This window comes from Cucumis sativus, chromosome 4, assembly GCF_000004075.3.
Source record: "Cucumis sativus cultivar 9930 chromosome 4, Cucumber_9930_V3, whole genome shotgun sequence".
Taxonomy (NCBI): domain Eukaryota; kingdom Viridiplantae; phylum Streptophyta; class Magnoliopsida; order Cucurbitales; family Cucurbitaceae; genus Cucumis; species Cucumis sativus.
In genome coordinates, this window is record NC_026658.2 from 2356819 (window position 1) to 2381109 (window position 24291).

General features: G+C 28.5%; 3 protein-coding genes across 4 annotated transcripts; 1 reads left to right on the forward strand and 2 right to left on the reverse strand.

Moving 5' to 3' along the window:
• The first annotated feature begins 560 nt into the window (after window positions 1-560).
• On the forward strand, window positions 561-2762 carry LOC101205861 (pirin-like protein). The gene is made up of 7 exons (XM_004152030.3): window positions 561-835; window positions 931-980; window positions 1089-1127; window positions 1400-1428; window positions 1572-1634; window positions 1860-1963; window positions 2044-2762. Exons 1-7 carry the CDS (start codon window positions 624-626, stop codon window positions 2525-2527), a joined length of 981 nt encoding a protein of 326 aa, XP_004152078.2. The 5' UTR covers window positions 561-623; the 3' UTR covers window positions 2528-2762.
• Window positions 2763-6965: 4203 nt separating this feature from the next.
• On the reverse strand, window positions 6966-9981 carry LOC101205627 (ras-related protein RABA5d). Its single transcript, XM_004152029.3, has 2 exons — window positions 9436-9981; window positions 6966-7641 (listed from the first exon to the last, which is right to left on the reverse strand). The coding sequence occupies exons 1-2, from the start codon at window positions 9770-9772 to the stop codon at window positions 7325-7327; spliced, it is 654 nt and encodes a 217-aa protein (XP_004152077.1). The 5' UTR covers window positions 9773-9981; the 3' UTR covers window positions 6966-7324.
• Window positions 9982-10989: 1008 nt separating this feature from the next.
• LOC101205392 (transcription factor bHLH128) lies at window positions 10990-16625 on the reverse strand. Of its 2 annotated transcripts, none has more exons than XM_004152028.3 (6): window positions 16019-16625; window positions 12723-13042; window positions 12507-12638; window positions 12335-12400; window positions 12141-12209; window positions 10990-11315 (listed from the first exon to the last, which is right to left on the reverse strand). In XM_004152028.3, the coding sequence occupies exons 1-6, from the start codon at window positions 16488-16490 to the stop codon at window positions 11262-11264; spliced, it is 1113 nt and encodes a 370-aa protein (XP_004152076.1). In that variant the 5' UTR covers window positions 16491-16625; the 3' UTR covers window positions 10990-11261. The 2 variants fall into 2 exon arrangements, with proteins under 2 accessions (XP_004152076.1, XP_031739984.1); XM_031884124.1 differs by having other exon boundaries at window positions 12723-13045; window positions 16019-16592.
• Window positions 16626-24291: the final 7666 nt, after the last annotated feature.

Below are 24291 nucleotides of genomic sequence, written 5' to 3' on the forward strand. Positions count from 1 at the left end.
TCAAAGAACCAAAGCTATACAATCTAATAATTTAATATCTATTCATTCAAGTAGCCTTCTATTTTTTAATAGGGCAGGGGGGGGGGGGGTGATCATATAGAAGTGGCTTTATTATAGAAGTCAAGTCAAAATTAACTATTCAAAATTTATTAAATTTGCTTTTACCATGTGATCTAAGAGCCATAATAATAAAAAATACTTTTCCAAAAGACTCATTATTTTGCCATATTTAGAATTAATTATTTGGGTTAATATTTAACTTTTTAAATTTTAGTTGATGAAAGTTTTAGTTAAAGATTTAAAAAACAAATGTTAAGAAATAGTTTTGAAAATGAGAGAGGGAAAAGAAAAGGTATGAAAAGGAAGAACGTTTATTTCATGAATAAAGAGGGAAAAAAAGGTGTTGTTGAGAAATCATCATGATGATCCAATGTTGACATCATATTCATGATTGGTTCAAACCAAAATAAAAAGAAGTTTAGAATTAAAGAAAGAGAGGAGCCCACCTCTCTCTTAATTTCCCCACAATTTGTTTTGAATCTTCATGCGTTGTCCAAACCCAAAAAATCCCCAAATCCGTTTCATATATAAATCCCCTAAATCCTCTCTTCCCAATTCACTTCATGAGATTTTCACTTTCTCCCATTTTCAAATCCCCCGCCATTACCATACCTCCCAAATTCTCCTTCTCCTTCTCCTTCTCCGTCGCAGCCGCCATGTCCTCTTCCGATCACTCTCCCCCTGCCTTCGACCGTCCTCGCTCCGTCATCAAAAAGATTCTCGCTAAACTCCAACACGAAGGTGACGGCGCCGTCGTTCGTCGCGGCATCGGAAGGTCTCTCTTTCTTTCTTCTTCTTCTTCTTCTTCTTCTTCTTCTTCTTCTTCTTCTCCGATCCGTCTCTGATTTTATAATCTAATCTCTAATTCAGGAATGATTTGAAGAATCTAGATCCGTTTCTTATGCTCGATGATTTCTCCGGTAATTTCAATTCGGAATCTGACTGGTTGTTGTTTCTGAATTCGTTTTCTCCGTTTCTTCTTTTACTCAATAATTTTGTTTTCCGATTGTTTCTTTCCTTCATTGCAGTCAGTCCGCCTGCTGGATTTCCCGATCATCCTCACCGAGGTTTTTTTTCCTTCTTCCGTTCCATTGAATTTTCGTTGTTCATTAACAGAATTGGTCTACGAACTCAACTACTACTACTATTAATTATTATTTAATTCGTGTTCTAACTTTAACTATTTTCACATTTTTAATTTATTTATAACATAAGCTCCTGTTTTATAAAATCAATATGTTTATACACGTTAGAAATGATGAATATTCTAATTTTATTTTATTTCCCTCCTTCAAATTCTAATATCAATTCTCTTCTTCTTCTTCTTTTTCCCTTTCAGGTTTTGAGACTGTGACATATATGTTACAGGTAATTTTTCTAATTTCTTTCCTGAAATGAAAATAAACTGCATTTATTTGTTTTATTAAAAAAAAAAACCCCATATATTTATTTGTTTGTTCATGTTCTTTTCAAAGAATTTATTAATTTATTTGTGGATTTATTTATCTTAGGGAGGGATTACCCATCAAGATTTTGCTGGCCACAAGGGTACAATCAGAACAGGGGATGTCCAGGTAACAGTTCAAAATACATGACGCAATAAATACTTGTGTATTTGAAATGCCTTAATCATTATAAGAATTTTCAAATATCAACTTTTAGCGTTCTATTTTCAATATTTTTTTTGTAAGGCTGCATAAGATAATTGCAGTATTTAAACGATGAAGTTGAATGTTTGATTTTTTTAAAATAACATTATTGAGATGAGATTTGATTTGATTTGATTTTGGGGGTGACAGTGGATGACAGCAGGAAGAGGTATAATTCATTCAGAAATGCCTGCTGGTGAAGGATCTCAAAAGGGTTTGCAACTTTGGATCAATCTAGCATCCCATGACAAAATGTAATTCCACACACTGTTTTCCATTAAATTCCTGATCAAAATTAAATGAGAAAGACTGTGATGATTTGATCTCATTTCAGGATGGAGCCAAGGTATCAGGAGATCTCAAGCGACAACATTCCAAGAGCGGAGAAAGACGGTGTGGAAGTTCGTGTGATAGCAGGAGAATCCATGGGAGTCCATTCTCCAATCTACACAAGAACTCCAACTATGTACCTTGACTTCAGTTTGAGACCAAGAGCTCAAGTGCATCAAAGCATCCCAGACACATGGACATCTTTCGTGTACATAATAGAGGGGGAAGGTGTGTTCGGGTCATCGAACTCGTCGCGGGTAGCAGCACACCATGTTCTAGTATTGGGAGGTGGAGATGGGCTAAGTGTGTGGAACAGATCTTCAAAGCCATTGAGGTTTGTATTGGTTGCAGGGAAGCCATTGAACGAACCGATAGTTCAATATGGACCATTTGTTATGAACTCACAATCTGAAATCGACCAAGCAATTGAAGACTACCATTATGCTAAAAATGGGTTTGAAATGGCAAAGTATTGGAGATCTCAGTGATGATTAATATTATTGGAAAAAGAGAGGAACAAAAGTGGTAGCTGAAAAGGAAAGGTTTCTAGAAGATACAAAAATGGTTATATCATTAAAGTTATGATGACGATGGAGTTTGGGGTCAGCTTATAATGTTAAGTCAAAATTTATGTTTTTCATTTTTTTATTTTTATTTTTCTTGCTCCTAAATTACTGTATTTCTTTTCTTTTTCATTATAATATTTTACCATTTCTTTTGTTCGCTAAATATATAAATTAATGTTAAGTGTTAACTTTTCCTTTTTCTTCTTTAAATAATTTACTCATTTTGTATGCACAATTTGGAATATACTTTTAAATGTTTAATTTTGAATATTAGAATTGTGTTTTGTTGGAAAGAGAGAGCAAGTGAGGGATTTTGTATGTTGTTGTGATAGGGTTTGTATATCATAGTTGGTTTTAGTTGAAGATGAGAAATTGAAGTGTTTTGTTGGTGGGATTGGGAGTGTTATGTGGTAGGGTTGGGGGCTTTATATATATTTCTTTGTAAGTTTGAGTTTCTCAATCATATCCAAAACATCCATTTCTGACCTTCCAACCCATAAACAAAAAGAATGTTATTGCTACAACCACTTAATTAGTGTAGAAAAGAAAAGAGAGATAAGTTGTTTTTCATTTTGGGCAAACGATTTCAAAACCCACCTCTTCCCTTTCTCACCCAAAACCCCCCTATATATATTTTCAAAATGGTGGATATAACTCCCAATAATATGGGTCACATTCCAATGCCACTTTTCTACATTTTATTTCATTTTCTTTGCTAATACCTTAACCCATTCCTTTATGTCTTTCTTCAATTCAATTCACAATATATAGTACGAACTAAAGGCTAATTGTCTAGCAAGTATTATATAATGGATTTATTCTCCCTTTCAACCTATTATATAATGTATATTTAATTTAATTTATAAGTGTGTAGTTTGACCTAGGCCTTTTTTCATACGGTTTTAAACTTGTATTAGGTTATTCTTCGACTCATATTAAGTTGGGATCGTGCAAGGGGTGTGTCTCGTTTGAAACTTTTAGCTATATGAACAAGAGATTTGCAATTATTCTTTATCATACTTTCATTGTTATTACATAAAAAACAATTTCGTGAATGTGACCAAAGTCTCACGTATTGAGTAACCAAAGAAAAAAGATAGTAATTAAGATAAATAATAAACGAGAATAATTGAGCTCCATTTCACTAATTACTTTGGAGTTGAATGTTAATTATATGAAATCTTAATATAATTCATCTTATAATTTTCTTCCAAAGCTTTTTTAATATATATTCATTCTAATTAATTGATAGGACTTCTCTTACTGATTTTTATGGTATGGTGTGAAATCAAAGAAATTGTAAGGTTTTTTCTTGCTTTCTTCTCTAATTTTAAGATCAACTTGAGACCTCAATTCAATCAATCAGAAAGCAGAAGTGATCACAGCTCATATTCATTGAGAAATATATATCTTAGATTTGAGTTTGGTGAAGTTTCACTTGAAAGCATATATAAATACTAATGATTTTCCCATCCCTTTGTTTAGGTCTTTGAGTTAATTATTGAGTATAAATCGTGTATTGGGAAATTATTGGATTGAAAATCATATGAAACACAAAAAATGTCAAAATCAGAATCTTTATTTCTTTTCCCATTTCAAATTGTCCACATTGCTCCAATTTATAAACCATCTAATTTCTTCTCTATTCATCTTTTAACCTATAGTTTCTAACTAATATTATTAACTTACTTAATATATAATATAGTGGTTTAAATCATACTCTAGTCTGTATGAATCTTTTTCATAAGATGTTGTTTTCGTGTTTCGAAGATACATAGTTAAATATATGAAATTATAAATGTTCGAAATTGTAGATATTTTGACATTATTCTTGAATAATTAGGTATGTTTTTATAATTATTGAATAAAAGTTGAACTTACCTAATATATTTGTTTTTATTTTTAATTAAATCGATATATGAATTATTTTATTTGTTTGTTTTCTAAACCTAATAATATATAATAACTTAAATTTAATTTTGGGTATTTCTAAAAAATAGAAATAATCATGACGTGATTAAAGAAAGTGAAATACATGGTAGATAATATTTATTTTGATTATAAATTAAAATAAAGAAAGGTGAAATTATATTCACGAGACAAAGAGGTTAAAAGAATAAAAAGTTGATGTCCGATCTCTTCAACACAGGAATCCAAAAAATCGGTGTTTTAAGGACATCCAAAATTTTGAAAATACCTTTCGTAATTAGGACATCATAAGATGTCCGAGAATCTCCAAATACTCAAACATCTTACATTGCCACAAAACAAATACGTAATCAAGATGATCATGTACAGTCCATAGAAATCTTAGATTCATTCCCACCAAACAAACGAACCCTAAGATAATTCTCTTTTGAAAATAGGGGAAACTCGTAGGCATATAGTTATTATACATGAATAAGGGTGTGAAAAGAGGTACACATCAATCAATTATATGGAAGACTATATGTGAGTTTAACTTTGTTTGCTTATATTCATTTTGCTAGAATACCTAACAATATTTTTGTAAATGTGTCTTCTTCTTCCATATTTTCAATCCAATAATTAATTTATATAGTTAAGTTATGTTTAGTTTCGTAATAATTTAAGCGTTGTTAGATAACTTATTTTTGTTTTTGTTTTTGAAAATTAAGCCTATAATTAATACTTTCATCAATTAGATCAAATTTTGAAAGCTAAAAAAAGTGACTTTCAAATTGTTATATATATATATAGAATTAAGGTAAGAATTCAACCAATAAATATGAATTGTAAGACAGAAAAAAAAATGAACTTAATTTTTAATGGTTGAATTTATTTTTCCTCTAATTTTTTTGATTTATTATTTAAATTTCTTAATTGATTATATCTACTTTTGACCAAAGTTTTAAAAAAATAAAGAAAAAACAGCTTTCTAGAGATACAAATGATACAAGAAATTGAGAGTATTGTGAATGTTGTCATCTTTTCCATATGAATTTCTTTTCTTATCATCTAAAAGGAAAATAATTAGGTGCACCTCAAACAACACAACTTCCAATTATAATTATTTACCATATATGGAATTCTTCTTACACTTTTTTTTTTTTTTTAATTTTTAATTTTGAAATATTTATTTCATTTTTTGTGTGTATAATAGTTGGAATACATGATGATAAAGATGCATTACTCTATCAAATATATATATATATATATATATATATATATATATATATATATATATATATATATATATATATATATATATAATTATATATATATATATTATATATGATAACAAAGGTTTCATAAATTCCAAAATGGTAGGTAGAGATGTGGTTAATAAAATCTTATGAGCTGAATATCCAATTAGCTCGACAACAATAATGTAATTAACCATAATAATAATTCCATTTAGGCCATATATTTATTATCTCATAGGTTGTGATAGAGCTTTCAATGTTTTCATCCATGGTTAATTTTTTTTAATTAAAAAAATAGTGATTTCTTGATTTGTCACATTGTAGTTAGGCCACAATTTTTGACAAAGTAAAATGAGTAACTCCAAGCTAATACATATATCTATATATTTATGGATAGGTAACTTTGATTTCTTAGGATTCATCCAATAATTTGATGAAACAATCCATGAGATAAATTTAATTTTTCAAGAGATCATTCGTTAGTGAACGGAGGTGTATTATATTCCTATATTCAACCACCTCAAATGGGAAAGTAAGTAATCTTTGTAGGTTTAACCAAGGAGATGTGGGTTAGCTATAAAGCCCACGAGAGGCCTCCAATGAAGCCCAATGCAGACGAGCTTCGAGCCCATTTTTATACACAGTAATTCCTTTTTATAATCTATAAAATAATCAATAATTTGAAGTCTGTTTAGTCATTGGTGTTGAGACAAATCATCCAAAAATATCATTTAGATTATCATTTTTGTTTTAAAACAAACGTGATGGCCTAAAACTATTCAACAACTCATACTATTAAGTTATTGATTTAATTTTCTTAAAGCTACTTTTTATGTAACATCGAATCAAATAACTCAATTAGTATTATTATAGACTTCAATGTGAATAAGTCCCAAAATCTACAAACCAAAATAATATTTATTTTAACTCTTCATATTATTTTTGCCACCACAGTATTACTTATTTCAACTAACCTATTTAGGTTACTCAAAAAAGAAATATATATTTACACATAAGATATTCTTAAATGAAAAAAAAAAAGAAGGAAAAACAAGACTGAAAAATCTGCAGAAAGTTGAAAAGATGAACAGAAAAAAATAGTGAAAAAGAGAGAAGCAATCAATCATTGGAATTATTAGATCCTTTTCATCATATTATGATTTATCTAAGGATCTATCTATCTGTCTATCTATCTCTCACACAACAAAACCCCAACTTTACAAACTAAAAAGATATTCAAAAATTAAATAAAATAATGTTCAAATTTGCTTGCTCTTACAATTTGCTTCAAATAAATAATTAATACAAAAAGTGTTTTCTTTTTCACTGTCTCTTCTTAATTAAATTGAAAGAAATGATTTCTTTTCTATATTTGGAAATGGTCTTACATATTGCATGCATATGTGGAGCGCTTTTGAGTGAAATTTATGAAACAAACAAACACATAAATTTGATTGATTCACCACACCAACCAAAAACAGGAGACTTTAGGAAGCCAACATGGTGAAAATAACAACACTAATTTTGTGGAGCTAAGAGATGAAAAGATAATCAATCACCTGGAACAGCAAGACAAGTATCCTTCTGATTGCTTCGATCCACCGTTGTTCACAAGGCTCACCCGGTTCACCGATAATTCTGCTTTGTATGTATCTGAATTCAGGACCTTCCTGCTCACATTGTTGTATATTTCTCGGATCACAATTTCAAATGCCCTTTTCACATTTGTTGAGTCTAGAGCAGATGTCTCCATGAAGAACAACCCTTCGGCTTCTGCAAGACTCGTGCCATCCTCGACACTTACATCCCTAATGTTCTCCAAATCGCATTTGTTCCCGACTAGCATCATTGCTACAGTTGTATCGGAATGAGCTGCAAACGATTTGAATGAAAAATTGATCACTTAATCAACTTTATAGAATAAATTCAACATTAGAAGTGGAAAAGAGCACAATAATACAAGACATTAACAGTGGAACAGAGATATCAAGCAATCAAGCATGTAGTAGCTAATGATGACTACTTATCAAACCGATTAATTTGGACTCATTAATCACAAAACACCAATTTCCATTGCAAAGGTTGATGATTTGCTCCAATTGATTAAGTAAGAATTACAGGAAGGCCGCTCGATTTTTACAGACAATTTTCCCAGCTCCAACCCGAAACTATTTTTGAAACCAACTCAACTAAGCAAGATCACTGTTGTTGAAAATAATGATTGAAAGATCAGAAAAAGAAAGTAACTGCCATTGTATATAGTAAGATCACTAGTCACAGATCCATCATCTTAGAAGAAATAGCTCTGTTGTTTCTTTGGAAAATAGATTATTTGTGTGAACGTACTAAAAGAAATACAGAACACACCTTTTAAAATAAGAACAGTTACCCAAACTACTATAATTAGAAGAATGTACAAGTAAACTAAAAAAAAAAGAGCCCATATCTCTTTTCACAATATGTTACTTTCATGCAATTCACAATGGGAGACAGTAATTTCCATTCTTAGCATCATACTACAAGAAATACAGAACACAAATTATTTATTTATTTATTTAAGAAAAAAAAGTTATCAAAACTACTAAGTTCTCCCTAAAATTGGAACAAGTGTTATTAAGTATGGTATCCGCTATCCGGAATTCCAAGACAGTGACAAAACCTAAGCAATAGAACAAATGACAGGGAGAGTTTCTTGATGCTAGCTCGGATGTAAATTTGCATCAAATTCATATCTACACAAGGTTTACATCAATTACTATTCACCCAAACAATGAACCAAGAATTACGCTAAATACAATATAAAGATTCACAGCAAGACCCAAACGAACAGAAATGCAAAACCTTAGTGAGCAAATCCAAATAATTCAAAAGTATAAAGACCAAAGTTAAGGGATTCAAATAGGATTTACCCCAACAACTTTTCAAGTGCAAGGTAAGGCTATGAGGTTAGCATCATCAAGGTAATCTCACTCCCATGAAAGGCGACCGAACTTTCGATCTAAATGGATACTCCAAACCAGAAATTATCTTTTCTTTCTTTCTTTTCATTTTTTTTGGAATAATCAGTCATGTAGGAATTGACCACATCTAAATTATGAGCAATTACTCAACTCAAAGCAGTGCCTAAACCAGAAATTTTGTAAGAACAAGTGACACAGGAGAGATTTGTTGATCCAAATGTAAGGCCAAAACATGAGCCGGTAATTAAGTTCTACAAATTGAACTTAATTAAGCCATTCTAAAAAGTAACTAGAAGTTTTCAAGAACAAGTGCATTTAGGTTGGCCAACACCTAACATTTGAAGCTTGAAGTCTGAGAATGAAATTTTCTTGTTCAGAACGGAGGACAGAAGCACCGAATTAGATGCTAATAAGACAAGCAAAATCCAAGAAACAGAATTTCTCATCACCCGAAATTGTACAGAACAAAGACAAAACCGAACCAGATCTGAATTATTTGAAAGATGAAAGAAAACTTAAAGTTCAAGAATCAAGAGTAAGCCATCTCAATCATCAGGATTGAGTTAGTTAAAGTAACTAAACAAAATCTTAAAAGCTTATCAATCCAGATCTAGACATCTCAACCAAAAGACCACAACAAGAACAAGATCAAAAGAAGAGAGAGAGTTGATTGAGTGAGAGAGAATAGAAAAAGACAGGAACTCACTCTTGAGCTCGTCGAGCCATCGGCCGACACTATCAAAAGTGGAGCGACGGCTGATATCATAAACGATAAGAGCACCAACAGCACCGCGGTAATAGGCAGAGGTAACAGCACGGAACCTTTCCTGGCCAGCAGTATCCCAAATCTGAGCCTTAACCTCTTTGCCGTCAATATCCATAACCTGAGTTTGAAATTCGACGCCGATGGTGGCTTTGGAGTGGAGATTAAACTCGTTTCTAGCATAACGAGAGAGCAAATTGGACTTACCGACGGCAGAATCTCCGATGATGACGATCTTGAAGAGATACTCCTCACCGCCTTCGTCGTCGGAGGATGACATTTGCGAAAAATTCAAATGAATAAAAGCAAGAATGTGGACGAAAGCTGGTTAGAGAGAGAAAGTGAAGAAGAAGAAGAAGAAGAAGCAATAATGGAGAAATGGAGGAATGGATGAAGATAGAAGAAGCAAAGCTGGCAGAGAGACAAGCTGCGCATGTAGTGCTACTGCTCTCCTTTCATCATCCTCTCTTTCCCAATTCCCTTTTTCTCTATATAATATATATTCTTACATTTTTCCATCCATATTTCTACCATTTTCTTTTAAATCCATTTTTCTATTATATCCTAATAATCCAATAACTCTCTCCATCATACCTAAATATTTTTACTCATACACAAAAGAGTATAATTAACATATCCATTTATTTACAACTAAAGAGTTTAATCTTCCAATCTTCTTGTTCTATATTGTAATGATATTCAAAGATATATTTTACCTCACCCCATAAATATTTTTGTATTTAAATAACTAATTAAAGATATCATATATCCTAAACTAATAGTGTATAGATTAGAAGAAGAAATTAGAGTTTGTTTGAGAGATTATAATTGGGAACAAGTATAGTGATGCCCCAAAAAGGAGAAAGTAGGGCCAATAATAATGCTATGTTTTGCTCCCCATGTTTGCAATAATCTCATTGCATTATCATAACATTGTTCCCACATTTGGTGTCAAACTATCCCCTAAATCCTAAATATATTTTTCAACCTTTATTATTCTTTAACTTTTTCTTTTTCATTTTAATTTGTAATGTAATCTATCCACATTAATCCCCTTCAAATTCAATTAGTTTCAAAACAAAAGAAAATTATATTTCCCCTCTTATTACCCCATTAAACATTAAACATATATATCAAACTAACAATGCATAGTATCTTTCAAATGACAATAGAAAAGATATATCGAACACCGATATTTTGTGTATCCTTACGAAGATATAGAATATCAAACTAAAAATGAAAGGATCACTTTGGTTTTAGTTACTATTATTCAACCATATATATACACACACATGGTAATCTAAAGCTAGCCAAAGAAATTGTCTAGAAATAATAAATAATTGAATATGAATAATGAAATTAAAAAGGGAATCAAATTTATATGTTTCTCTAATAATATTAGAAAGACAAATCAACAAAATGGACAACCCAAAAGAAGAATTCAAAATTATTTTACATGAGAAAAAAAAAAAAAAAGAAGAAGAAGAAGAATCAAAATAAACTTGAAATATTTTAGGTTACTTTGCATTATGTAACCTAAAAAATTGTGATTAAAATTTGGGAAATAATTAGAGCTGGAGAGCTGCTTCCAATATTATTATGTACAAACCAAAATGCCCTTTTACTCATTCTTGTTTTCTTTCGTCCCACCTTTTATTGTTTCTTTTAATTTTTTGGGTTAGTGAAAAGAACAATTTCTTTTGAAAAAAAAAGGCAAAATTTGAGGTAGAATAATTCATATTTCCAACTCTAATAAATTATTCCAAATGTTATAAGCATTCTTTGCTTCCACAGGTGCAATTCTCAACCTCTTTGTTAAGCTTCTGAAAATGAATAAAAAAATAAGAAGAAAAACAACAAAGTGTTAAATCTCAATAATGAAAGAGTTTTGATTGAATGTGATAATATATAATCAATCACAAGAAGTAAATTTTAGGTTTCTTTGTTAACGGAATGCATGAAGATATGGGTACAATCAAATATTACTCATATGAATAAAGAAAATATACGATATTATAATATTATAATTTTAATTTTAGTTTCTCTAGCTGAAAATATTGGATTTTACATTTCACCAAGTTTAGATTAGATTTGGACCGAGAATTAACTCGATTTTTGAACTTCATGTCCATTGAAAAAATTGATATGTAATATATGTTCTTAAATCACTACTAAACACAATTTATCTTTAGGTTGAATTAAATTATAAGAGTATATGATATTGTAAGTTTGTGTTAATAACGAAGTTATTCAACTTTTTAAAAAGATATATATATTAGATATAAGTTTGATATCGATCTTATATATTTTGTGTATATAAGATCTTTTAGTTGGTTTATTTGTGAACTCTAACGTGACTTTTGATCGAATCTCATAATGGGTATGGTTTGACAATTTTTTTTAGGGTTTAAAAATTGTAGAGTTGTTGAAAACTTTGAGATTGGGATAATCTTAGTTAACAAATTTGAAACTTTGATCTGTAATTAAACATTTGCTTCTCACATGGAAGCAACAATAATATTTATTTTAATTAACCAGACTCAACAATTGAAAAAAAAGAAGAAAATAATTTATGAGAATAAGTTGGATATTAAAATTTTAATAATGAATTAATTGGTGTAAATGTAAAAGATTGTTTAAATTAATACCTGAATTTGATTTTGAAGACCTTTGATATGCTGCACTGCTAAGTCCAACATGTCTGAATAACTTGTTTGCTGTATAAAAAACAAAGTATAAGAACATAAACAATTTATTTACTTACCATATCAATCTTTCATGTTAAAGGTTTGAATTCTCAGTAAACGATAGAAGATGATTGATTGAATAATGCATGGTATACCTTATCCATGTTGGGAACAAGCTCTTGAAGCTTTTTCAATTTTCCACTGATTCTAGTTCTCCTCTCCTGATTATAATTCAATTTTTTTTTTTTTTTTGTTAAAGTAATAAACAAAACAGAATCGTTATCAAAATATGTACTAAAATACACATGCAATGGACGTAAGATTTACCCGTTCGGCGATACTCCGAGGATGAGTAGCACAACCACGCTTGGCTCGAATCTTACAAGGAACGGAGTCTTCAGGAATTTGTAGCAGCCTCTCCACAGCTGCCATTTCTAGAGTTGTTTGTGGCAAGCTAAACTGATAAATTAAGAAAGTTTAACACCGGCTAGAGACTATATGTTCAGTACACTCAAAACACATAACATATATTATTATACGTACTTGAGATTCGAGGCCGGTGAAGAAGTCAGCATCGGAATGGTGCTTGGATCTTTTAGCATGAGGAGCAGCAAAGACAATGGAGTTACTAGAAGTGTCCCAAGAAGAATCCATAGCAAAGGCAGAAGAAGGAGCAAAGGAATGCGTTGAATTGGTGTTGCTTTGAAGGCCATTGCTACAAGAATTGGCTGCCTCTACAAAACTTTCACTAATTTCTGAGATTTGAGAAAGTGAGTTATCTTGCCCATTGAAACTCATTTGACTCTTTAATCTTCCCCCTCCATTTCCACCTCCACCTCCCCCCATTGTCAATGAAAACCCACCTGCTATATATAATGATTTGGTTAACTAGTTTGACGTAAAAGTATATGTAACAAACCATCAACTAGTGTACTAACTTATTCGAATTTAGTCACTCTCACTAAATTTAAAAATTGAACAGTAACTTTGTAAGTCAACTAAAATGAAAAAAGCAATAATTTAAATGATGGAATGGTCCAGTGGGAATGTAATCCTGTGGAGCATATGTCTTTGTATATATAATAAATATCTATACATAGTTCATCCATTTGTGGACCATAATACTTGTAGTACTACAATGATATAAAAGTAATAGTTTTTTTTTCTTCTTTTTTATTATTTAAAATATTCCATCTAATAATGTAAGGCTACAAATTTTAGAATAATTTGGTTCACCATTCACTCAAAACTTTATCACCTTTGTTTCATAACTTTATAATCATTTGTATTTTTCTTAAGAAAAAATTGTTGAATTTTTTCTAAATAATTTTTTTATAAAAAAAACTGTTTATTAGTGGGGGAGTGTTTACAAACTTATTTTAAGAAAAAGAAAAAAAAAGTTGTCAAACAGAATCTAAACTATTTAGCAATTTTCATGTAATATAATGTTATATTTGCCAAAATAAGCAGAACCTAAGTGGCCAAATACTTACCCAAATTTTCAAAAAGAAAAACAAGGTTATATTTATAATAACAAAAAGGTTTAAATTTTGTTTTCATCTTACTCACACTTTAGGATTTGTTTTGTTTGCTCAATTTCAATTACTCCTAATTTTAATAAACTTTAAATTTAGTTATTTGTTAGATAAGTCTAATCATTTTCATGAAAAACAATATGTTATATTTGATTTTTTTTTAAAAAATCTAAAAAAAGGTTAACTTAAACCTTAAATTGTTGGAGTTGTATTAATTTAAACTCTAAACAAATAATTGTATCAATTTAAACCATAAATTTTGGGTTGTACTAATTTAAACTTCAAATTAATAAACTAATAATTATATCAAATTAGTTGTTGGACTTTTATAAAATAAACTAATAATTATATCAAATTAGTTGTTGGACTTTTATAAGTGTATCAATTTAAACCCTTAACTTACACAATTGTATCAATTTAAACTCTCTAATTATAAGAGAGTGAAAGAAGAAAAAGGAAAAGGAAAATTGTATTAGATGACAACAAAATTTAGAAAAAAGTTGTCAATAACACTTTTTTTTTTCATATTGCAAATATGATAGGTAATTAGATATATCATAGGTCTATCTAAGAGCTATTAGAAGACTATTCACTTTTAAATTTGTTATTTTTGCAATTTAGAAAATGTAGTGATATGAGTTCTATTATCATAATTTTTTTTGCTATTTTTGCAATATATATAAAGAAGAAGAGAGAAAAATAAATCCTCAATTTATGTTTTATTTGAATACACTCGTCATAGCTGTGAGTTTAAATTGATATATTTAGATTTAAATTGATACAATTCAAAGTCTAATTTGGTATCACTATTAATTTGAGGTTTAAATTAAAATAACGGTAAAGTTAAGTATTTTTTTTATTTTGCATGATTTAAAAAAATAGCTGGAACTAAATTTAAATTTTATAAAAAAATTAAAACGCAACGTTTAGAAATGCATGGATGGATTAAAATAGAACCCTTTGAAATTAAACAAAATTAAAATTAAAGTAAAAACCAAAATAATAACAAACCATGTTGAAGTCAAATAAAAGAGGAAATTATTTCTGAGTTAAATACACATACACACATATATATATATATGTAAAGCTATAGGACAATTTTGAAATTAAAATGAGAGTAAAATGAATCCAATATTTGATTCACATTAATTTTTAGTGAAATTCAACACAAAAAAGAAAAGAAAAGAAGCTGACTTTATTGATTTAAATGAATGAAAACAAAAAAACAACGTTGGTACCTACTTTTTGAATTCATTCAACCATACACATTTTTCACATTAAAAAAACGACAAATTTTTTTTTCACAAAATCAAACCTACTAAATTAAATCAAATCAAATCAAATCGAGATCGACCCATTCAATCTCATCTAACTCTACCAAAAATTTTCAAAAATATTTTCAACCATCATCAAACCAAACCCTTTCTCATCATCTTACAATAACCAAAATAAAGCAATCCAAAATTGAATTCAGCGTGGAATCATTTTCCTATCTAAAATATATATAAATAAATATATATATAGTGGATTCCATTTCCACCATTATTTAAGATGCTCGAAAACAACGTAACTCCTTTAACCACATTGCCCACCGAAACTACATGTCGGCTTTCACCCATCCGATCATCGGAAAGTAATAATAATAATAATATTATATATATATATAAAAAAAACTAATGGACATCATCATGCAATTGCAATGCTGACAGCATCTTGCACGTGACGTATGACCTGGATTAGAAATTTTAAAAAAAATACAATACTTTTAAATTTAAAATTACATGGAAAAAAATAATTATATCTCAAAGTTAGATTATCAATTTGGTTTTTAAATTAGCCTAATAGACTTATTTTTAATAATTAGTAGATGAGATTTAATGGGAAAATAGTTGAAATATATGCAAGTTGTACTGACACTCACCAATATTAAAAATTAAAATTTTAAATAATGGAAATGTATAATGGGTTTTTTTAATTATTGGAAATACTTGTTTATTTGTCTTAGATGAATATATTGAAATGTGTTAAGACCCAAATTTAATGTGTAATTTAGGATTAGGACAGGATATTAAACATTAAACACGCAAAAAAAAGAAAGAAAGAAAGAAAGAAAAATCAAATTTAAAGAGAGGATTGTAAGCAAAGAAGGGAAAAGGGAGGTTAGTTTGGTAATTTTGAAAAGTCGATGGGTGTATTTTGGTAAATTTCGGTGTATAGTCAACGGCAAACAGAGTTTTGAGAAGAAACGCGGTGAAACCACGCGCCGGTGAAGCGAGATACAACATTTAGAGAGAGAGAGAGTACCGTTTGGTTCGGCGACGGAGAGATGGCCGAGAAATCCAGCTGGAGAGCTTCTCTGGCGAACCAACGGTGAAGAGGAAGAGGATTGACCACCATTACTATTGAAGTTTCTACCCGTCGAGAAATCCCCTAACGCCAAATCATTGAATCCGTACGACCTATTCAAGGCGGCGGCGGTGGCAGAAGACGATTTTAGATCGTTGGAAGTAGAGGAGGACTGAACAACTTTCCTTGAGGATTCGACGACGGAGGAATCGGCGGAGGAGAAGTAGTGGGCGCCAAAGGAGGGCGGGGCACGGAGCGTGGCGGCGGAGTCCGGTTGACGAGTTCCAATCACAGAATCGACTGCTGTTGTCAGGAAAGATCCAGGGGCGGAACCGTAGCGAGTGAGACCACCAGCAGAGGCGGGGGCGCCACCATGGGCGGAGGACATGGATTTTTGAGAGGAAGAAGAGGAAGAAGTTGATTGGTACATAGGATTTGGATTTTGGATCTGTGAGCTTTGGGTTTGAACAAAATGAAATGAAAAGAAAAGAAAGAAAGAAAGAAAGAAAGAAAGAAAGAGATTGATTGGGCGAAAGAAAAGCAAATGAAAAAATTAAAAGAAAAAAAAAACACTAATAACAAAGTACTTTATATAGGTATAAAATAAATGGAAATAAATATTTATTAAAATCGATGCTTTTTTCTTCTTGAGGAAACACCTAAGGCCTTTCATAACATTACTTCAACTTCATTTTTACTCATTCTCAATCATAACACATATAACTTCTCCATTTTTTTTTATTAAATCAATTAGGGTTGAGTTAAGTTTACTTTAGTCTATTTTTTCTAATCTACTTTAATGTTTTTTATAATTTTTTTCTACTTTTTTTTTTCAATTGTTATATTGTTATTTAAAAGATCAATGTTTATAAGCTATATGTAAAATGGTTTACAAAGGAGAGATTCTTTTATATACATGTTTTGTTTTATATATGGATGCATAATAAGTATCAATTTTACACTTTCATTCAATGATATATAACCGTTTGAATGTTGTATCTTTTAAGTTATTTGTTATTTACTAATTGGACATGATTACAACATCAATTCACATATGAATAAAGTATTTAGAGAGAAAAATACAATTAAAAGAAAGAAAAAAATGAAAAAGAAGTTTACACAATATTTTAAATGATTTGATTAGATGCCAACAAAATTATTTTTGAAAATTAAAGACAATTTAGTAAAAAGAATAACTTAACTCTATCGACATTTATATATGCAAAACATTTAAATCGCCCCAAATCATTTGTACTAAAAAATGTAAACAAAAGAAATTAGGTTGATCGTGAGACCATTTAAGTGTATAGGAACAATTTTTTAAAAAAAATTCTATTTTGGTTTTTTGGTTTTAACAATTAAGCCTAGCTAGAAAAGTTTCTTTGACCTATGAATTTTATTGCTTAGTTATATAGTTTTTACCAACTAATAATTATAATGGATAACAATTTTAGAAAGAATAATCAAGTGTATGTATATCAAAGTTTTTAAAATATTTCAAACTAGCAAAATTTATTAGTGATAGAGATTTTTATTACTGACAGACTATCGTTGTCTATTAGTGATATAACAATATTTGCAATATGATTTATCGTTTATAGACTATAACCTATATTGTTATATATAGAGATATTTAAATATTGTTATATATGTTAATCATTTGAATCTAATTGTTATATTTTTATTTGTCTCTTTAATATCAATATTTTCAAAAATCAAACTAAAATGTAAAAGGTAAAAATATAATTTAATTTTTTTTAAAAAATGGCTAAGAATTCGACGAAATATGAAAGAAAATATACTTTTTTTCACCTTATAAATTTATTTATTCTTTTGCTTTTTAGGATTTAGAAAAGAAATTATGTAGTTAGAAAAAGAATAATGGGTAAATAGTTAAGGAGGTTTTGTTAAAAACAATACTAAAATGCATGAAAAGAGAATGGAGTTTGATTCCTTTTATCTTTTCCATTTCTAGTTCCCACTTGACAAAAAGAAATTATTAATTTATGTCAAATTGCTAATTGTTAAATGATATTATATTAGTTATATGTGTATATATTAATATATATGTATGATCTTTAAAATTTGAAGAATAAATTAAGAGGTTTTTCTAAAAATAATTCAAAAAACAAATGACTTACCCTCAAACTACTAAAAGGTAAAATTAATTACACTTAGATAAATTTTTAAAAGAAAATTTATATTAAATATTTTACATTCTTAAATAGCTGTATTTGGATTAATTTTTAAAAATAAGTTATTTTAAAAAAAATTAAAGTATTTGACCGCCACATAAAATAACTTTTAAATTATATATATAAAGTTTAAACTTTATTTTTTTGGGTATTCAATCCAAATAGTCCCTAACTTTGGTATTCTATGCTATTATTCTAAATGATTAAATAAAAATGGATATATATAACGTGACAAGAGGTCAATTGAAAAATAAAAACAAATATTCTATTTATTTTTGATAGGGTTATTTTTAAATATAGTAAAATTAATTCAAATATTTACAAAAAAAATATAATAAAATTTTATATTATATGAATGATGGATCATTAAACATTTATAAAAAAAATTATATTTATTTTTACTTTCGGAAGTATTTCCACCAATCTTATAATTATTTTATATACATGCATAGCTGCATGGGTAACTTTTAACTATTTACTCATGAGTAAAAATTGGAATTTGTAAAAACTTTTAATAAAATTAATTATCCATTTACGTACATGAGGAGAAGAAGTGTTCAAAGAAAAAGTTTAATTAAAAATTTTAATCTAAAAGATAGCTAAAGTGAAGAGATGGCTATTGATTTTTCATTTGGTTCACATCAAACTATAATATTTCTCGGGGAAAAGTTCAACCTCTATGCAACTTGGCAATGTTAAACTCAAATTTAACCTAAGATTTTTATTTTATTTGATCGAAATTTGAATAACATTTTAAAAATATGTAGACTAAAATAAACAACCTCCAAAGTACTTAAATCAATGCAGAAAAAGGAAAAGAAAACTAAAATCAAATTATTATTTAAACTTTTTATTTATATGTGACGATCACAGCTAAAAAAAAATTAAATGTGAGATTTAGATTTCACGTGTTTGTTTGGTGTTTGAAATTTAAGAAAAATAAATAAAATATAAATAATCTCAACTTGATGATTAGTTTTAATGAAATTCAAACCCTAACAAAGCAATATCCAAAATACAAATATTAATAGCAAACATTAACCGTTTAATAAATCGAAAAGTTCTAATCAATTTCAACGCAAGAATCTAAATTTATTTTCTTGGTATTACTATATTTCCATCCATTTAGACTCATTTCATCACAATTTCATTGTAAAATTTAGGTTAAAACTAATTTTTAGAAACACATTCAAATTCCTATAAAGAATTGATTTTTCAAAACCCTACTATCTATCTTTTATACGTTTCAAAATACTCTTTAGCCTTATTAATTTGCTTCTACTTCTTAGTCCATATAAATGTGACAAAAAGTTTAATTTTAGTTTTAGAATAAAAAACCAAATTGGAACCTTTTTCAAGTAGGAAAAAAACACATAATCCAAATTTATGTGAAGAATATAGGTAATAATCAATTAGGGTTAATGTTGATGGTATGTTAAACAAAAACTATAAACTCATTGTTCATAATTTCTTTTAAAAAAACGATATCTAAAATAGAATTATAAGATTCTTCCTTGATAGTAAAAAAAAAAAAAAAGAAAATTGTATTTTTGAAATAGATTAATGTAAAAAGAGATTGTCTTACATGGCGTGGGGTGAGATTTAGAAGAAAGAAGCCAACTTGTTTATTTTTATTTAATTCATTAGTACATATCGCTATTCCCTATACAAAAATACAAACACTGTCCGTACACTTTTACAATTTTATACCCTTATTTATTTATTATTATTGTTTTCATTGGGAGAATCTTGTGAAGAAGATTCAAGATTCAAGATTCAAGATTCAACCATGAAGATATGTATGTAAATTATATGATAATTTAGAAGAAATTAAAGGAGATTATGAAAAATAATTTTGAAGATAATTAAAGACTATGTAAATATGACCTAACTCAACTCAATGGTACGATCTAGTCTCTACTACTACACATATAATATATAGGTTATTGATTAGAAACTCAATAATTGTGCACCCTTAATTATACTCTTCATGTTTAGGAAGAAAATTAAAACACACTTATAGTTGAGCTTATTGTTAAAATCATTTATGAATTGTAATATTAATTTCATTAAAATTGAGATTTATAAAAATGGCCAATGTGATTTTAGTGGCACTATTTTAAAATCACTTTCAAACATTACTTTAACGGTATGTTTGGAAGTGAATTTGATACGTCGAAAATGACTTTTGCTAATATCAAAATCATTTTTATCGAAAATAATCATGTTTGGCCATAAATAAAACCGATTCTTACAAATAAAAAATCACTTTAAATTGATTTTTGAAGTGGACGGGGATGAGGAGTGTCCCTCCACTCCGCTCTGACATCGTTACCAACTCCTTGATCAACTTTAGTGACCATGCTAACCTCTAATCATCATTTTCAACTACAAATTTTTCCCCAACTATTTGTGGCCAACTTCGTAGTGAAATGCTAGCATTTCTTGATGACAAAGGAAAAAATAAATGAATAAAAAATATATTTTATTATAATTATTTGGTTAAATAATTTCTAAATATAAAATATAATTTGTTAATTTTAATATAACTTTTGGAACAATACATCATCTTCCAAAATCAATTTTAAAAGTTTGAAACCTAACAAAAGTTGAATGGTATAGAAATCAATTTTACAAAATTAATTGTACATATTTTTTTTCTTTCTTTCTAATCTAATTATTATTATATATATTTTCCTCAAATAAAAATTTCCAACATAATATTTTTCTTTCTAAATAATGTTATTTTAATAAGTAAGAGCAAAAATAGGGTGAAGAAAAAAATTAACAAAAATAGAATTCCGAATCAAGTATTAGATATATGTACCTCGATCGACGCCTAATAAAATAAATTATGGACTTGATACATAGTTTTAAAATAAAATGAATATTCGGTCCACAACTTTAGTCTCACGTGGCTACTTAAGTTTCTGTATTTTGTCAAGTATTTCTTTCACGTTTTGGATAAGATTCTTATATTGACTACACGTACAATAGGAAAAAAGTCGTGTACGTACTCGATACACAATCATGGACTCTTGCTCGAGGATCACAAAGTTCATGGTCTCCCTCATATCTGTTATTCACCTCCTCTGAACTCCCTTTTCTCTCCAGTTTCTTCCTTCCAGCAGCTAGCCGTCGTCGTCCACTACTCACCACCTGAAGGGTTTTCTTTTTCATTTACATTGTATGATAGTATGAGTGAAAAGATCTACAGATCTAAAATTTCTTTTTGCATGGATGAATATCCCTATAGATCTGAAGTGTATATGAATCAAACCCAAAATAATATTTAAACCTCATCCATAGTCTATGAATATTATCAATAAGCTTCTAGTGGAGAAGGTGAATCATTTTTTATGTAATTTCAGAATCCGTACTTACTACAATTATTATTATGAAAAAAGAAATAATTCCAATCAATGCTCTGAATAATGAACATGTCTGTCTCTACCCCCATAAAATAATTTCTATACCTTTCTAAAAAATCAATTAAAAATTTTTAGACCATTGTTTTCTTATGTATTTTCTCTTTTAAATACTTAATTTCTAATGAAAATATTTTAAATCTCTAACCTATAATGAAATAAACTTTTATCTTAACTTGTATTTAGAATTTGTTTGGTTGATATTTCAACGTTCCAATCTAGATTCATTGAGTTTAAACATGTGTTTGACAAACAATTTAAATTATGTTATTAAAAGTTGTTTTATGATTCAAACCCTACAAATTTGATTAATAATATCATATTTGAATATTAAAAAAAAAGTTTTATCATTAAATTATTAAGATGGTTAGTAATAAATGAAATCTAAAGAAAGTTATGAAAAAAGAATATGATATTTTGACTAAAATTTGTGTTCCTCGTAAAGCCTCCATAAGTCTTTTTTTTTTTTTTTTTTTGACTAATCTCAATTTCTGAGTACCAAATTATATATATAATTACACTCTTTTTGGAAATATATGAAAGTAGAATATATTTGTTTTGAAGATGGTGGCTTTTTTAAACTCTCATAAAATAATAAAAATTAAGAACGTGATGAAATATAAATGGTCAATTATCACTCACCTGTCGCTGTAGCAATAAAGTAAAAAGCTTAAAATTATATATTTCTCAAAATTAAATAATAATAACACTATCCAATCTTCGAACATTATATCGTTAACGTGATAGTCTCTTGAGAATATGATACAATTCGTTGGTTTAGAATTTAGCAAACGTGTTTCACTTTTTAAAATACTTTTAATATAATCTTAAATTTGTTATTATTTCCAAACTATTCTTTAATAACTTATTTCTTCTTCCATTTTTAATACTCATCTCTTCTCAACCTATCAAATTCCTTTTCTTACTAGAAAGATGATTTGTTTCTTCGATAACATATGTATTTCTTCTCCCACTTTTAAGATCATAATCATCCTTTCTTTATATGGGAATGGGAAAAACAACTTGTTCTTCCTGCCTTGATCTTGATTTTAGGATATTAATGATACATTAATTGCAATATGAAGTATAATGGTTGCTGATTTGAGTAATTTAACTTCGCTTGTGATTGTTCCCCACTTTCTTCAATGTGTATTTTGAGTTGAATCTAATTTCAAATGATTTTGTTTTATTTTTTATGTTGGTTTTATTTTTGTTTTACTTTTGTACCAATTTTGTATATTACTGTCGTGAAGTATTTATATTATATGTATTAGTTGGTGATATATATTTACTACACATTTTTCATTGTTTCTAATTTTATGCAGTTCATTGTAGTATTATTAAGTATACGAACGATATAACTCAGTGTATCTTATCAAGTATATCAACAATATATTATTAATAAAAATCAACATATTAGCATGGTAAATCATTATCAAGTACTTTACAAGTGTATATCAATAGTATATCAAGTGTATAAGTAGGATTTTAAGCATTTCAAATGTATTTAATCTATTGAGTATATCATTAAAGAATACTAAGTGTATCTGCAGTTTATGTATCAAGTATATCACACGCATCAAGCTATCAAATTTGTTCAATGTACCGATAAAGCATAATCAAGTGTATCAAACTTATCGATAAAACATTATTTAAATGTATCAAGACCTAAAGAATATCAAGTAGATAAAAGTATGTAATTGTGGATGAATGTTCGGTTTAGGTTGGAGAAAGAGAAGAATAAAAAAGGGGATGAACCAAAGATAGAAAAAGAAAAGAAAAATGTGTGGTTTGAGAAAGAGACAAAAGAAGGGAAAGGTTTGAGGTTAGTTGAAGAGATTAAATGAACATTTAGAGATTGATGGATATATGGATGTTTGTTAGCTAAAGATTCAATGAACGGCTTAGGTTTCACGAGTCCCCTTTCTCTTTTCTGCCTTCATTCTTATCCATCATGATGCCGTCTTTGACCCACCAATTCACCACCCAACTTGTTTTCATTCAATACTTTAATATACATATCTACATATTCATTCAATTTAAAACAACTACTTACTACTACGGATGCCCATAGATTCCTTTTTGCAATTAGTTTTTCTTTAATACTATAACCTTATAACCTCGATGATATATGCATAAACAGATTGATTTTATTTGTTTACAAACACACCAAATAATCTTATATATCAAACTAGCTAATACTTAAAACTAAATGTAGCGGAGAGCTCATTATTTGAATATGAAGGACAATATAACATAAGTTTTATAGGTTCATTTTTCGACTCAATTTTAAGTAAATAGCAACAAAAGATTACAAATACTTTTGTCGTTGATAGACTTTTATAGCCTATCAGTGATAGATTACTCTTAGAGACATTTTTAAAAATAGTAAAATAAATTAAAATATTTACAATTAGATTCAAAATAATTAATTATATAACAACATTTTATAAAAAATTCAAATGTAGCAAAATCTGTAAAGGTCTATTAGTAAAAGAATCTATTAATGATAGACTATATTGTAAATAACGACTTATCATTGACAAACAATCATAAAAGTCTATCACTAATAAACTTTGCTATATTTTTAATTTTTTTTTAAAAAATG